Source organism: Aspergillus candidus (assembly GCF_002847045.1).
Source record: "Aspergillus candidus strain CBS 102.13 unplaced genomic scaffold BDW47scaffold_52, whole genome shotgun sequence".
Lineage (NCBI taxonomy): Eukaryota > Fungi > Ascomycota > Eurotiomycetes > Eurotiales > Aspergillaceae > Aspergillus > Aspergillus candidus.
This window is the reverse complement of record NW_020194057.1, coordinates 100745-114674: the sequence shown is the minus strand read 5'-3', so window position 1 is coordinate 114674 and position 13930 is coordinate 100745. Positions and strand designations below refer to the sequence as shown.

Genomic DNA, 13930 nt, shown 5'->3' with positions numbered 1-13930 from the left:
GAGATGTGGGTCGCACTTCATGGCCTGCAGTCATGTTTACAGAGCAGCTATCGTTGATGATCAATATCGTTGATATTCACGCCGACATACCATGACTCGCTGCTCAAAGATATTTACGAGCACTGCGTCTTATATACCACTGACCTTTTCTCGAAGTTCAACTCCAGTGTTCCAATCCATTTTCCGCCCTCGACAACTCAAATCGGGATATTTCGCGCGGCTGGGCTCCACAACGGCCGAGAATCATCGCATCGAATACAACTGGATCAAGGATGTGGGGACACTTGAGGAATATCAGCCTGGGGGTTATCATCCTGTTATGATCGGGGACGTGCTAAATGGCAGATACCACATTGCAGATACACTTGGCTTTGGGGGCTATTCAACGGTTTGGCTTGCCCTAGATACCTATATAAAGTGATATATTGCAGTCAAGGTTAATATCGTAGACGTGCTTCCGTGTGAGTTGAAAGTTCTCAAGGCTCTGTCTGGCCCTCTTCTGCTGTTCTTGTTTATATATCCAGGATATGATTTAGTGCCTGCTTTTCTAGATAAATTTAAAGTTCAAGATTCTAATAGAGAATATCTGTGCTATATAATGAAACCTGTGCAGAGCAATCTTAGAGAAATCTTCTCTAACTATATTTTCCTCCTCAAAGTTGCCTGAGTACTATCATATAGACTTACACAGGCCGTTACTTATACACATTCTCAAGGCCATGTTCACAGAAGTTTGTTATATGACTATGAGAACTTCTTGGGTTTCATACTGGTAAGCTGACATTTCAAATTATTACTTTAGATATCTATCTATCTAAGCAATATTTTGGTCAAGATCCTGTTAAGCTTTAAGAACCTCTCTATTAAGCAGTTATATAAAAAGTATGATGAGCCTAAGATGGTTCCTGTCACTTGATATGACAGAGAAATATTACTCCCTAATGCGCCAGCGAAGGCAGTTGTGCTGCTATTCCTAGGAAAGTACGCAGAGGAGTTCATATTAAGTAACACGTATCTACTTCTGAGTGGCTTTGGCGAGGTGTTTTGACCTACTTCAAAGACTCATCTGGGACAAGACTACTACACATCACCTGTGTTTCAAGCTCTAGAAGCCAAATTCAAACTACAGACCCCCCTCTCGTATCCCTCAGGCATCTGGAGCCTGGCTACGGCTATCTGGGAGATCATCGGGATGAAAGCCATTTTCAGCACCGAGTTCGTTCCTGAGGATGAGATCGTGTCTCAACATGTCGATGTGCTTGGACCTATGCCTTTGGAGTGGTGGCGGCGCTGGGAAGGACGACCCCGGTTTTTCGACGAGGATGGGTGTCCGACAGAGTCCTACCGGCAAAATCGATGGCCTCCGCTTGAAGGCTCATTTGAGGTCGGTGTGCAGGAATGGAGACGGAGAGTGGGAGACGAGATTGGGGAAAACGAGAAAGCTGCGTTTCTGGATCTGATGCGCCGGATGCTGTCTTTCCGGCCGGAAGAGAGACCGACTGTTGAAGGGGTGCTGCAGTCGGAGTGGATGGTGAAATGGGCATTGCCTGATTGTGAGCTGAGCTAGATCTATCATTCTCCAAGTAAAATCAATCTTATCAAAAGATCTATGCGTAGTAGATCCCCCGTCTTATCGTGTACAGCGGGCAATAATGGCAGATTTAGTCAGACGAGCTTATCCTTATCGATAAGCTCCGACCGTGGATAGCTCAACGAAAGCGAACCTTAGCTTTCCCCCACTCTCCTCCGATCTTACCGGTCGTGCGAAAGCAAGATTGTAACACTATCACAGCAACCTCAGGCTGGCATTGTGATCATGAGACGGGAATTCCTCCCCATCGAGACATTGCCCTCCTGGGCAGTGCTCAATGACATCTCCGCCGACGGCGTAGCCTTTCGGAGACTGCGGTCCCTCGAGGACGGCACAGACAAGGGATCAGCTATTGTCGCGACGAGGGACAGACGGGACGATGGGTCGGGACTCAGTCCCCAAGTTCTTCTCACAATTCCTTTAGATATGGTTCTATCCCTGCAGTCGGTTGAGAACCATGCCAAGTCTGACGGGAGTCTTCGGGAGGTGCTGGATGCGGTGGGAGATTATGGAAGGGTAGGTTGGTGATGTCCCTATCATTCTCTTCCTTTTTTCTCTGTGCGCTATTGTGCTTAATTTGGTGGGGGAGGGATAGACAACTGGATGAACGCGGCTAACACAGCGGGTGATAGATGGATAGAGGCGCGATCTTGATCTTCCTGATCATCCAAATGACACACTCGAGCCCTGATTTCGCGGAGGAGCGACACCGAGTGGGATTATCGGGCCCATGGACCGAGTACCTGAAATACATGCCCTCCGACATACCGCTCCCCACACTATATACCCCGCAGGAACTGGAGCTCCTACGCGGGACCTCGCTAAGGATCGCCGTTGACGCGAAATTGGCCGCGCTGGATAAGGAGTTCGAGAATCTCCGACAAGCTACGGAGGGGATATCATGGTGTCAGAAGTACTGGTGGGATGAGAAGACGGGCCGATTGACGCTGGACGACTGGAAATATGTCGATGCGCTGTATCGGTCGCGGATGGTGGATTTGCCGGGGAGTGGCCATGCGATGGTTCCCTGTGTTGATATGGCTAATCATGCGTCGGAAAGTGCTGTGAAGGCGCTGTATGATGAGGATGATCATGGGAATCCTATTCTGCAACTGCGACGGGGGAAAGAGTTGAAGACAGACGATGAAGTTACGATCTCGTGAGTTTGTTTTCTATTGGTTTGACGCTTGGATCTAGAGGAGCTTACGGATATACCTGAAGATATGGGGGAGGGAAGTCTGCGTCAGAGATGGTCTTCTCGTACGGGTTCCTCGACAGGGAGATGGGCGATGCAAAGCAGCTGTTCCTTGATCTCGACATTCCCGACGACGATCCCTTGAAGATAGCCAAGAAGATGTTCTGTAGACACGCGCCTGGGTTTAAACTAAGTTCGAACCCTGGTGCCACAGAACCACCGACTACTAGTTGGGATAGCCCGATTGTGTGGTGGGCCTGCGTCAACGAAGAAGATGGACTAAACTTCAAGGTGCTGCAAACGACCGACGGAGCCCGAGAGCCCAGAGCCACGTGGAAGGGGGAAGACATGGACCACCCCGATGCCCTGAAAGAAGTCTTGGCCGCGAATCCTCAGTTTGATATTTTCCAACTCCGAGCCGTGGTGACCATCCTGGAGCGATTGGAAACCCAGTTCTTCGTCCTGCGCCAGACCGAGCGCGTGGTATCGGAGATCAGTGAAGACGAGAACATGCGGGCCATCTTCCGGCCTGATGTGTTCAAAACCATCGTCAAACTACGGGAGCTGGAGTCGCAGCTGATGGAGAGGGGAATTGAGGACCTTGAGAGCCAGGTAGGTGTCTGAACCACGCTCTGGAACCTGATAGCTAATGCCTCTTATCTATAGCGACAAAACCTCATGAATAGCGAAGCAGTGAGAGCATATCTGAGCCAAGGAGAGGAGCAGGCTCAACCAGAAGAAGAAGACGATTTCTCCTGATATGTCTTGGCGAGAATAGAACCTGACTCGGGCAAGCCACCTGCTGTACACCATCATCCATAGCGTTGTGAATATTACGCGAGGCTATTATTAAGATATGCATAACTTCTGGGGCCTCCCCCAATGTCAACATACCAGTGGCCACCAAACAACTCCAAGTAGGTCGAGGATCTTTGGAAAAATACCCACCGCGGGGGACGATCACACAATCAGCCTTCCCCCGTACGGAGTTTAAACTGTAAAAAAAAAAAAAAAAAAACCCCGGGTTTAACTTTGGGGGCCCAAAGTAAGTTCGAGGGGAGGGAGGAGTCAGTCGGAAGACAAAGAACGCATCCAAACTACCGGGCCAAGAAAAAAAACAACACTAACCCCATGACGAATCTCTTATGACGTTGTCCAAGAGAGCATATTCCCCACTTCTGACGACTCCTTTACTGTTTTGGGGGAGAACCCCCTTTGGAACGGGAGTTGGAAACCTGTACCTAGGACACTGCCAAACTGGATTTAGTTATATTATGGGTCGGGGTTTGTAGGATGCGGCAAGGCGAGAGTTGGACATATCGGACCCCACGTGGATTGATTGACATTGCTGGGTCCGTCCTACTCCCTAGATGGTTAAAACAGGAAATGGAGAGACGGGTACGAAAAGAAAAGATATTAATCGATTGATTGGGTTACTGGAAAGAGTGTAGCCAATCTTGAACTGTCTTCTGTCAATCCATGCGGGTCTTCCGGGTCTTCAGGCACAGAGGTGGCTTCGGTAGATGGACTGGTGCAAGTACCCCGTATTCATAATCCATGCATCATCATCAAACAATCAATCAATCAATCAATCAATCAATCAACCCTGACCACTTGACTTTTTGGGTATGCACTACATAGTATTCTGCAGGTACTTTGTACAATGTACAAGGTAAACTGTAGCTGACAGGAAACTCTCTTCCAAAGACGGCAAAGGAAGGAAAGTAAATGCCGAATATTTCCAAGTATTTATTATGCATGAATTAGTATTTCTAAAAGTCTATTAATCTCTTTGTCTCCTGGATTGAACCACAAACTATCACCCCAGAACCAGCAACTGTATGAACCCAAATTGTATGCATGGTCAACTTTCCGGGAAAACGCCGAGTTATAATATCGTGTACTTTAATGATCTTCCCCGTGGGTAAGTATCTTTGGCTGCCATCACCCCGCGTGGGGTCTGATATCGTACAATAGTAATGTGGTACAGCTGATGATGATGATGATGATGATGATACTGATGCTGATGATGCTGATGATGATCATGGATTAGCCCCGCTGTACTCTAGTTGCGAACGGACGGGGAAGGAAGAATAAGAATCATAAAGATAATAATAAAAAGATCAAAACGATGAAATCAAGACGTGGCAATTGGCAAGACAGTAGAGTGGATGTGAAGAGTGGTCCAGCCAGACTCAACCAAACTCAACCAAACTGGGGCAGACGAACCTGATAAGGCAGTATGAGGGATTTCGGAGAAGAATCGGGAGAAACGTGGGGAAGAATCAGGTCTTGAGGTAAGTCAGTTGGGAAGATCGCCCTGGATACGCCGAGTGAATCCCGAGGATTTGCCTGAATGCGGGATGTTTCCACGTACCAGTTTCCACTGGAACCATTTTCTGCCTGTTCGGGTAATACGCCCCTATGGATAACTGACCTTGGTATTGGGATGTCTCAACATTGTGAGTACTGGTGTGTATTGTGAAGTTCGTGTTGTTGATTGTGTAGATGTCATCTGGATGGGGAGCATGATATTGCCTATTTTTATCAGATTTAGATTCCAAAGAATAATAGGTGGATTCGGTCAAGATTCGGGGCGATCGCACATCGCTTCCCAGGAGGTTCTCTGGATGAGACTCACCCTCAATCTAGTTGGAACTTGGATCACTGTTGAATCTGGTTGGCTTTCTGGAAGAAAAACAAAGAGGGAAAGGAGAAAGATGTTCTGGTTCGAAGATCCTCGTCACTGGGGCCGCTATGGTTGTTAAGCTGATCGACTGCAGATACCTACTGTAGTAGTGATGATTTTGATGAGTCGGTGTGGTTGGCTGCAATCTACTACTGCGTATTCAACAATACTCATGTTGTAACGTCGTTGGAGGAAGAATCTGGGGGGTTTTGACCATGATCGCCCGGTTCATCTCAGCTCTCGTGTGGCATCATGTCATGTTATTACGATCGCTCTCCCCAATAGTATATACTATATCATAACTCAAAAAGGTCATCAGCACACCGTTCAATCAGACATGCTCGATTTCAGTCTCACCGCATCCACCAGCTTATCCACTCGTGCCAACGGCAGACCCCAGATCCAGACGGGAAGACAGACCGGCTCTTTCTCCCTGTTTCATGCACCACTCATCCGCTGTCCGGTATAATCCGATATCACCATCCACTGACAGGTCAGACGAGAGGGGAATAACCGTCCGCCATAGTTGCCGAGAATAAGGTAAAGCAGGTCAATGACACAGAATAAAGTTACGCTGTTGAATTGAGATACGAGTGCCAATAGTTGGAACAGGCAGTCATTGGAAAGTCATTGGATGGACGGGGTTGATTGGGTTGAATATCGGCGCATGACTCCACATGATCCAACCCCACATATCTCCATTGATTATTTATTAAATTTTATTTTATTTTATTATAATCTATTATATGATAATATATTTATCTTATTATTTTATTTATTTCGATTGATGTGATTGATTCTGGCACATCCCAAAAAGTGACGGTTTCCGCCTCTCTCTCCCGCTTCCTCCTCTCTTCTCCTATATTATTCCCCGACTATCTGACTCGCTTCCTTCACTCTTCTCCTTTTCCCTTTTACTCCCCCACACTTACCTATTCCTTCCTTCTTCTATACTCCTCTTTCTACCCGTTCTTGAATCCGCTGTCGAATCCTCATCCTCTTTCCGACACATTTCTACCCGTTCGCTATACTTTGCGGGATTTTCTCTTTTTCTTATACTGTCCCGTTCGGCTACAGTGATTCCTTCCCACCAGAACGATCATCATCCGATTAGTTGACTTCCCACCCTGATAAGAAATCAGCTGTTCGATATCTTGTGCGGCAGCTGCACAGCAGCATCCAGCCAAAATGCCCGGCATTCTCCCTATGAAAGTTATCAAAGTCGGCAACAGTGCCCAGAGTCGCATCGCCCAGGCTTGCGATCGCTGTCGCAGCAAGAAGATCCGCTGTGATGGCGTTCGCCCGTGTTGTACGCAATGCGCCAACGTCGGTTTTGAGTGCAAGACCAGCGACAAGTTGAGTCGTCGCGCATTTCCCCGCGGCTACACCGAGTCGTTGGAGGAACGCGTGAGAGCGCTCGAGACTGAAGTCAAGGAGCTGAAGGACCTTCTGGACGAGAAGGACGAAAAGATTGACGTTCTCTCCCGAATCCACTCGTTTTCCCCCTCGTCACAGCAAAAGGCTAGTGCCGCCGTGCTCTCACCATCGCAGCCGGCTAAACTGCTGCCGTCCGATCCGAGCGAGGGCGTTATCCACGTTCCGTCGGCACCCGAATCTCGCGAAACGTCTGGGGTCCCCAGTGGTGGGGTATCAAGCACTCGAGGATTCAACGGTAATTTTCCCCAAATTGATTCGCTCTAACGCGAACATATGAAGAGGTCAGAAGTGTAGAAAGAAGCGGCTCGCTGATAGTTTCTAGATGTCTTCACGAACCGACTCATTGAATTGGGCCGGTTACCCTCAACGGTTTCAACCAAGGCTCTAACCACCTCTCCCGCCGTCCTCTCCCATTTCCACACCGATCAAGCCATCCAAACTGCGCCCCGACTGGTTTCCGACCAATTGATCAACATTTTCTTCCAGGAGTGGGCGCCTCTATATCCCGTCGTCCACCGCCCGACCATTCTCAAAGCCTATGAACAATATCTTTCCACCGATTCCATACAAGGGGGGAAGCATGATCTCGCGCAACTGAATTTGATTTTTGGCACTGCGGCTCTCACTTCAGGTGTAAGTATTGCATTTCCATGTCGGGAGACCGAACCCATGGCTCACCCGCTCGCCACCAGTCACGAACCAATCAAGATCCCACCTTCTTCGAAGAGAACTGGGTACCGACCCTGGAAACCCTCTCGAGCGATGTCTCCGTTCCGACGCTACAGTGCTTTGTCTTGGCCCAGATGTACTGCATGACACGGGGCGACTACAGCAGCCTGCTTCGCTACCGAGGGTTGGCTGTTAGCCTCTGCCAGCAGCTGAGACTCCACCAAAGCCAAAAGCGCCTGTCCTCGAACGCTCTGGCAGCTGAGACGCGCAAGAAGGTGTTTTGGTGTCAATATGTGCTGGATCGGTATGTCTCTCTACGACTCTGTTTAGACCCTCCAGGCTGACCTCAACCAGTTTCACCGCCGCCTTGACCGGTTTACCCGTCCTCCTCCGCGAAGGGGACATTCGCACCGAGTACCCCGAGGACATTGATGACGAAAATGTCACCGAATCTGGTTTCTTGCCTACGCTGCCCGGTGAATCCACCCGGATCTCCGGTGCGATCGCGTTGTTCTCCGCGTCGCGGATCTTGAACAAGACCCTGGAGGACTTGTACCCCGCCGACGGAGACTACGACATTCCCGTTTCGAAACTGCGGGCGCTCAGCGGGCAACTCGACAGCTGGGAGAAGAACCTGGCTCCCCATCTTCGTCTGGAGTTTTCGCAAGACAAGCCGAGCACGAACGTCACAAGTAGCCGGTCGCCCCTTTTGGTAGGTCCATTCATCCACAACTCGTGGTCTAGTAGGATCTCTTACTGACGGCTCTCCAGTCCCTGGTTTATTACTTGATCCGTTCCCTCATCCACCGACCGGCGGTGTGTTTTGGCGAGGAGCAAATCCGTTCGCCGTCCGTCCTGGCCCTGGCCGACTCGAGCAAGCACATCGTCCAGATCTTGCAATTGCTCGACGAGAGGCGTCTGTGTCTCTCGCTCAGCATCAGCCGCAAAGAGGTGATCTTCACCTCGGGACTGGGTCTCTTGTGGCAGAACGTCGGCCTCAAACGGGAGAGCAAATTGGTCAAAGAAGGCCAAAAGCTCCTTACGACGATCATCGAACTCCTGGAAGCCGTGTCCTCTCCGGCCGCGGCCGAGTTCAGCGGCATGGCCAGCGTGCTGTTTTCGCTGGACGGCAACCGGCGTCGCAGCTCCAGCAAACCCCAAAAGGAGATGTCACCGCCGACACAGCGGTCGTCCAAATCGCCTAAGAAACAACCGCTGGAGACGTTGAAGGCCCAGCTGATGGCCCACGCCGATCCGCAGCATTCCGTCAAGACGGAGTCTCACTCCCGCCGCGCCACGATCTCCGGGGACCGTCCCCCAACCGGACCGCGCCAGTCCCGGTCCAACACCTGGGCCGGCCTGCCTCCGGATCCCTTAGCCCACCCACCCCCCATGGCGGATCCCGCCTACTTCCCGCCCCATCCGTTCGGATACGATCCCTGCGCGTCGCTCTCCCACTCGGCGCCCTCCGACCCGGCGGCCCCGCTGACCATGTCAGACTGGGAAGTCGTCCTCGGCGACATGGACCGCGGCTACTCGAACATCTTCACAGGGATCTACGGCGGCAAGGAATGCGGCGAGGACAGCGGACCGTTCGCGTCCCTGACAGCCGAGTACGCACACAAGCCGGAGCACCTCCCAGCCTCCTTGCCCGCCACGGCACCCAGCGAAGCACAGGGCCTGTCGCCCGCGGCCTGGTCCGCCAGCAGCACAAGCGATCTCCCAGCGAACCACGCAGGACCGGCGCAGAGCGTGCTGAGCTTCTCGGACGAGAGCCTAGGCGGCGCGGACGAGAAGATGCCGTACAAGGATCATCACCTGCACATGTCGCCGGAGCAGGCCCATCTGATGGACCCGTTCCGCAACGTGATGGTGCCGACCGTGGACGAGGAGGTCGATGAGTTTGCGTTGGGGCATGGGTGGAATCGACGGCTGGCCGTCTAGACCGTGTTTTCTTATCTGTCTTTGATTGATTCTTTTTTCTTATGTTTTTTTATGATACCTGGACTTGGGAGTACGTGGGATATGGATTGGTGATATTTTCTTTACACATACGATAGTTTTGACTAGCAAGCCTGTTTATTCTTTTCTCTTATCATCCACAATCGTAAAAATTATCTTGTATTTTGATTATATAGACAGTCAGTACCTAGTAAGTGAGGACCGACAAACAGCCGCGCCCAGATCTCTCCCCCCCGCATCCATTTCAATCAAATCGGCCAGCCAATACGACGCTATCAGACCAGGCAACGGATCGATTGGCGAACCGAGCGGGGGAACGAACCCGGGCCATCGCTTGGAAACCAAGGTAATGTAATGAATGGCCTTGTTGATTCATGCAAAATTTACAACATACCTGATTTGTTGATCCTGGTTTAGGAGGCTGTTGTCGGGTATACTCGGATTATCTACCTGTGCATTGTCTCGGTCTCATCTTGTCGTCTTGGTTTGGAGTTGGATTGATGTGGCCTGAGTTGGCCTGACTCTGCCTTATGACGTCGTCTAAACAGTATGGATGGGTGCCTGAGGAGCCGTGCTACGGTTGCCAGATATCTACCAAATATGAAGCGACTTGATATATCCAACAAACATAGTATATATTAGCCGGACCAATGTTTACTACTCGGCCAGGGAAATCAAAGGAGGAAAAAACCGCATCCCATGTCACCCCAAGGCCCAGACACCGGGACGATTTTCTAGCTGCTGCGAAGCCTGCCAGGTCAAGAAGACGGAGCTGTGTCCTCCGACACTTGGCGGTTCGCTGAACTTTCTCTTTCTTGTTTGATTCACCGTGGATAAAAGGGAGGTAGGTATAGCTGGTTGGTTGGTGAAGGATCTGCGTGGTACTTTCTTACTTCCGTCGTCTGTATGTAGATTGGGTGATTATTGGGCTGATGGGTTGGCGTGGGGAGGGGTACTTGGCTGGACTGATTTCTCTAGATTATCGGAGGGTATTGGGGTATGATTCTGTATATACTGTATAGAGATGTATATATAATCCAAGGAAAGATTTGAATCAATTGATCGGATGAACAGGTAGAGCATATCATCTTGAGTGATACTCTGGTTGTAGAGCCTGAGGCGGCACATCGTCATCCGATCCAATTTCTCTCTTTTCCCCCACTTTCTCCGTAAATAAACAAAACATCAGCAATTGACCATTGAGTATAGGTTGGTTCGAATTCACACAAGTGTAGCACCCAAAGGTAACGAACGGAAGAAGAATTGCCTATTGTTGACATCCCGAAAACAGCCCCACCAACTCATCCTTCTTAGTTTTTCCCCCCCCACTTCTTCCTCTTCTGCTTCCACTGACCATCTGCCCCTCCATTTCTCTGGAGCTCCATACTCCGATTTCTTATTCTTCTTGATTATTTCTTCTTCCTCCCCCTCTTCTTCTTCCTCTCTTCCCTTCTCCTTCCTCATCCCTCCCCTTCATCCTTCCATTGTAGTTGTTGATCTCAGGTATGTCTACCCCTCATCTCATCATCAACATCATCATCATCATCATCATCATCATCACCCCACCATCACTCCAACTAACCAACTTCTTCAGACTCAGCAATCATGGGCTACTCCGATCTTGATCAGTTGGCTATCAACACGATCCGCCTTCTCGCGGTATGTCATTCTTCTCTCTTTCTTTCTTTCTCTCGCTCTGTCTCTCTCTGTATCCATCTCAAGAGATTCACTGCAATCCCTCGGTGTCATACCGGAGCTCCCTCCTATATCGGCCTCTTCCTCTTCTTCCTCCTTGCCGATGACGCATCAAATCGTCTAATCTCCATATCCTCTCCGGCTTCGGAAATGCCTCCTTCACCACTACAATCTCTCCCTCTCAATTAAAGAAATGGATACTTATAAACAGCTCTAGGTCGATGCCACCTTCAAGGCCAACTCCGGCCACCCCGGTGCCCCCATGGGCATGGCCCCCGTCGCTCACGTTCTTTTCAACAAGTTCATGAACTTCAACCCCCAGAACCCCGACTGGGCCAACCGTGATCGTTTCGTCCTCTCGTACGTGCTTCTCTTCTCGCTCCTCATCACCGACTCGATAACACAACTGACCAACGTGGTATAGGAACGGCCATGGCTGCATGCTGCAGTATGCTCTCCTGCACCTCTTCGGCTACAAGGTCACCATGGACGACCTCAAGAACTTCCGTGTATGTCCCTGTAAATTCCTTTTCTCTTGACTCAACACCTCTGATGGTTATCCAGCAAGTCGACAGCATCACCCCCGGCCACCCCGAGGCCCACGATACCCCCGGCATTGAGGTCACCACCGGCCCTCTGGGTCAGGGCTTCGCCAACGCCGTCGGTCTCGCCATGGCTCAGGCTCACAACGCCGGCGTCTTCAACAAGCCCGGTTATAGCCTCTTCGACAACTACACCTACATGTTCTTCGGTGATGGCTGCGCCATGGAGGGTATCGCCTCCGAGGCCGCCTCCATGGCCGGTCACCTGCAGCTCGGCAACCTGATTGCCATCTACGATGACAACCACATCTCCATCGGTATGATCCATCTGAAGGTGCCTCTCGTTTGGTGCACGCGCTAACTAGTCTTCCCAGACGGCGACACCAAGTGCGCCTTCACCGAGGACGTCACCAAGCGCTTCGAGGCCTACGGCTGGCACACCGTCTGGGTCAAGGACGGTGACAACGATCTCGAGGCCATCGAGGCCGCCATCAAGGAGGCCCGCGCGGTCACCGACAAGCCCTCCATGATCCGCCTGACCACCACCATCGGTTTCGGTTCCAAGCTCCAGGGCACCGGTGGTGTCCACGGCAACCCCCTCAAGGCTGACGACAGCGAGGGTGTCAAGGCCCGCTTCGGCTTCGACCCCAAGCAGTCCTTCGTCGTCCCCCAGCAGGTCTACGACCTCTACCACAAGCACGCCGCCGAGGGTGCTGCCAAGGAGCAGGAGTGGAACCAGCTCCTCCAGAAGTTCGGCGCCGAGCACGCCGCCGAGCACGCCGACCTCACCCGCCGTCTCTCCGGCAAGCTCCCCGAGGGCTGGGAGAAGAGCCTGCCCGTCTACAAGTCCACCGACGCCGCCGTCGCTTCCCGCAAGCTGTCCGAGACCGTCCTCGAGAAGATCCACGACGTCATCCCCGAGCTGCTCTCCGGCTCGGCTGATCTGACGGGCTCCAACAACACCCGCTGGAAGGACGCCGTCGACTTCCAGCCCCCCGTTCTGGGCATCGGCAACTGGGCCGGCCGCTACATCCGCTACGGTGTCCGCGAGCACGCCATGGCCGCCGTCATGAACGGTCTCACGGCCTACGGCGTCAACATCATCCCCGCCGGCGGTACCTTCCTCAACTTCGTCTCCTACGCCGCCGGTGCCGTCCGTCTGTCCGCCCTCTCCCGCGTCCGCGCCATCCACGTCGCCACCCACGACTCCATCGGTCTGGGTGAGGACGGCCCGACGCACCAGCCCATCGAGACCCTGGCCCACTTCCGTGCCCTCCCCAACTGCATGGTCTGGCGCCCGGCCGACGGCAACGAGACCAGCGCCGCCTACTACTCCGCCCTCACCGCCAAGCACACCCCCAGCATCCTGGCCCTCACCCGCCAGAACCTGCCCCAGCTGGAGAACAGCAGCATCGAGGCCGCCATCAAGGGTGCCTACGTCGCCGTCGAGGACCCCAGCGCCACCGTCACCCTCATCTCCACCGGCTCCGAGGTCAGCATCTGCATTGACGCCGCCAAGAACCTCAAGGAGAAGCACGGCGTCGCCGCCCGCGTCGTCTCCGTGCCCTGCTTCGAGGTCTTTGACGCCCAGGACAAGGCCTACAAGCTCCAGGTCCTCCCCGACAACATCCCCATCCTGTCCGTCGAGGCTCTCTCCACCATGGGCTGGGAGCGCTACTCGCACGAGCAGTTCGGTCTCAACCGCTTCGGTGTGTCGGGTCCTTACAAGCAGGTTTACGAGGTATGCCCTCTTTTTCTCCCTTTTCTTCCCTCGATGACTATATACTAATCTCTGGCAGAAATTCGAGTTCACTCCCGAAGGCATCAGCAAGCGTGCCCTGGCCACCATCGACTTCTACAAGGGCCAGCCCGTGCGGTCTCCCGTCAACCGTGCTTTCCAGCAGATCTTGTAAAGGGGTGATGGTTCACTGAATGAATTTTCTTATCTGTTTTATTTTCCTTTTATTTAAATTTTAAATTGTTGCACATTTGATGTCTGATTTCGAGTGACTGTGAAAAGTCCCTGGGAAAGTAAGTCCCCAAGGACCCGGGAAGAGTGGACGAGAGGACCATCTAGATGAATCTTTTTTAGAGGCAACAAAAGAATACCATGGGTTAATCTGTGTTCAAATGTGTTCATTGCGTGATTG

General features: G+C 51.9%; 5 protein-coding genes across 5 annotated transcripts; all 5 read left to right on the top strand.

Moving 5' to 3' along the window:
* Positions 1-91: 91 nt before the first annotated feature.
* BDW47DRAFT_133846 (kinase-like domain-containing protein) lies at positions 92-1567 on the top strand (the record flags this gene model as incomplete). The annotated part of the gene is made up of 7 exons (XM_024817942.1): positions 92-388; positions 437-562; positions 614-658; positions 692-721; positions 803-882; positions 925-1025; positions 1077-1567. The coding sequence occupies 7 exons, from the start codon at positions 92-94 to the stop codon at positions 1565-1567; spliced, it is 1170 nt and encodes a 389-aa protein (XP_024669070.1).
* Positions 1568-1758: 191 nt separating this feature from the next.
* BDW47DRAFT_111116 (SET domain-containing protein) lies at positions 1759-3657 on the top strand. The gene is made up of 4 exons (XM_024813878.1): positions 1759-2107; positions 2224-2750; positions 2813-3398; positions 3453-3657. The coding sequence occupies exons 1-4, from the start codon at positions 1817-1819 to the stop codon at positions 3543-3545; spliced, it is 1497 nt and encodes a 498-aa protein (XP_024669069.1). The 5' UTR covers positions 1759-1816; the 3' UTR covers positions 3546-3657.
* A 1845-nt stretch (positions 3658-5502) lies between these two features.
* BDW47DRAFT_111114 (uncharacterized protein) lies at positions 5503-6031 on the top strand. The gene is made up of 2 exons (XM_024813877.1): positions 5503-5766; positions 5833-6031. Exons 1-2 carry the CDS (start codon positions 5691-5693, stop codon positions 6012-6014), a joined length of 258 nt encoding a protein of 85 aa, XP_024669068.1. The 5' UTR covers positions 5503-5690; the 3' UTR covers positions 6015-6031.
* A 276-nt stretch (positions 6032-6307) lies between these two features.
* On the top strand, positions 6308-9533 carry facB (C6 transcription factor FacB/Cat8). The gene is made up of 5 exons (XM_024813876.1): positions 6308-7147; positions 7235-7545; positions 7605-7885; positions 7936-8293; positions 8353-9533. The coding sequence occupies exons 1-5, from the start codon at positions 6664-6666 to the stop codon at positions 9523-9525; spliced, it is 2607 nt and encodes an 868-aa protein (XP_024669067.1). The 5' UTR covers positions 6308-6663; the 3' UTR covers positions 9526-9533.
* A 1113-nt stretch (positions 9534-10646) lies between these two features.
* Positions 10647-13911, top strand: tktA (transketolase tktA). The gene is made up of 7 exons (XM_024813875.1): positions 10647-11046; positions 11138-11202; positions 11456-11598; positions 11663-11747; positions 11803-12097; positions 12155-13521; positions 13580-13911. Exons 2-7 carry the CDS (start codon positions 11149-11151, stop codon positions 13691-13693), a joined length of 2058 nt encoding a protein of 685 aa, XP_024669066.1. The 5' UTR covers positions 10647-11046; positions 11138-11148; the 3' UTR covers positions 13694-13911.
* The last annotated feature ends 19 nt before the right edge of the window (positions 13912-13930 follow it).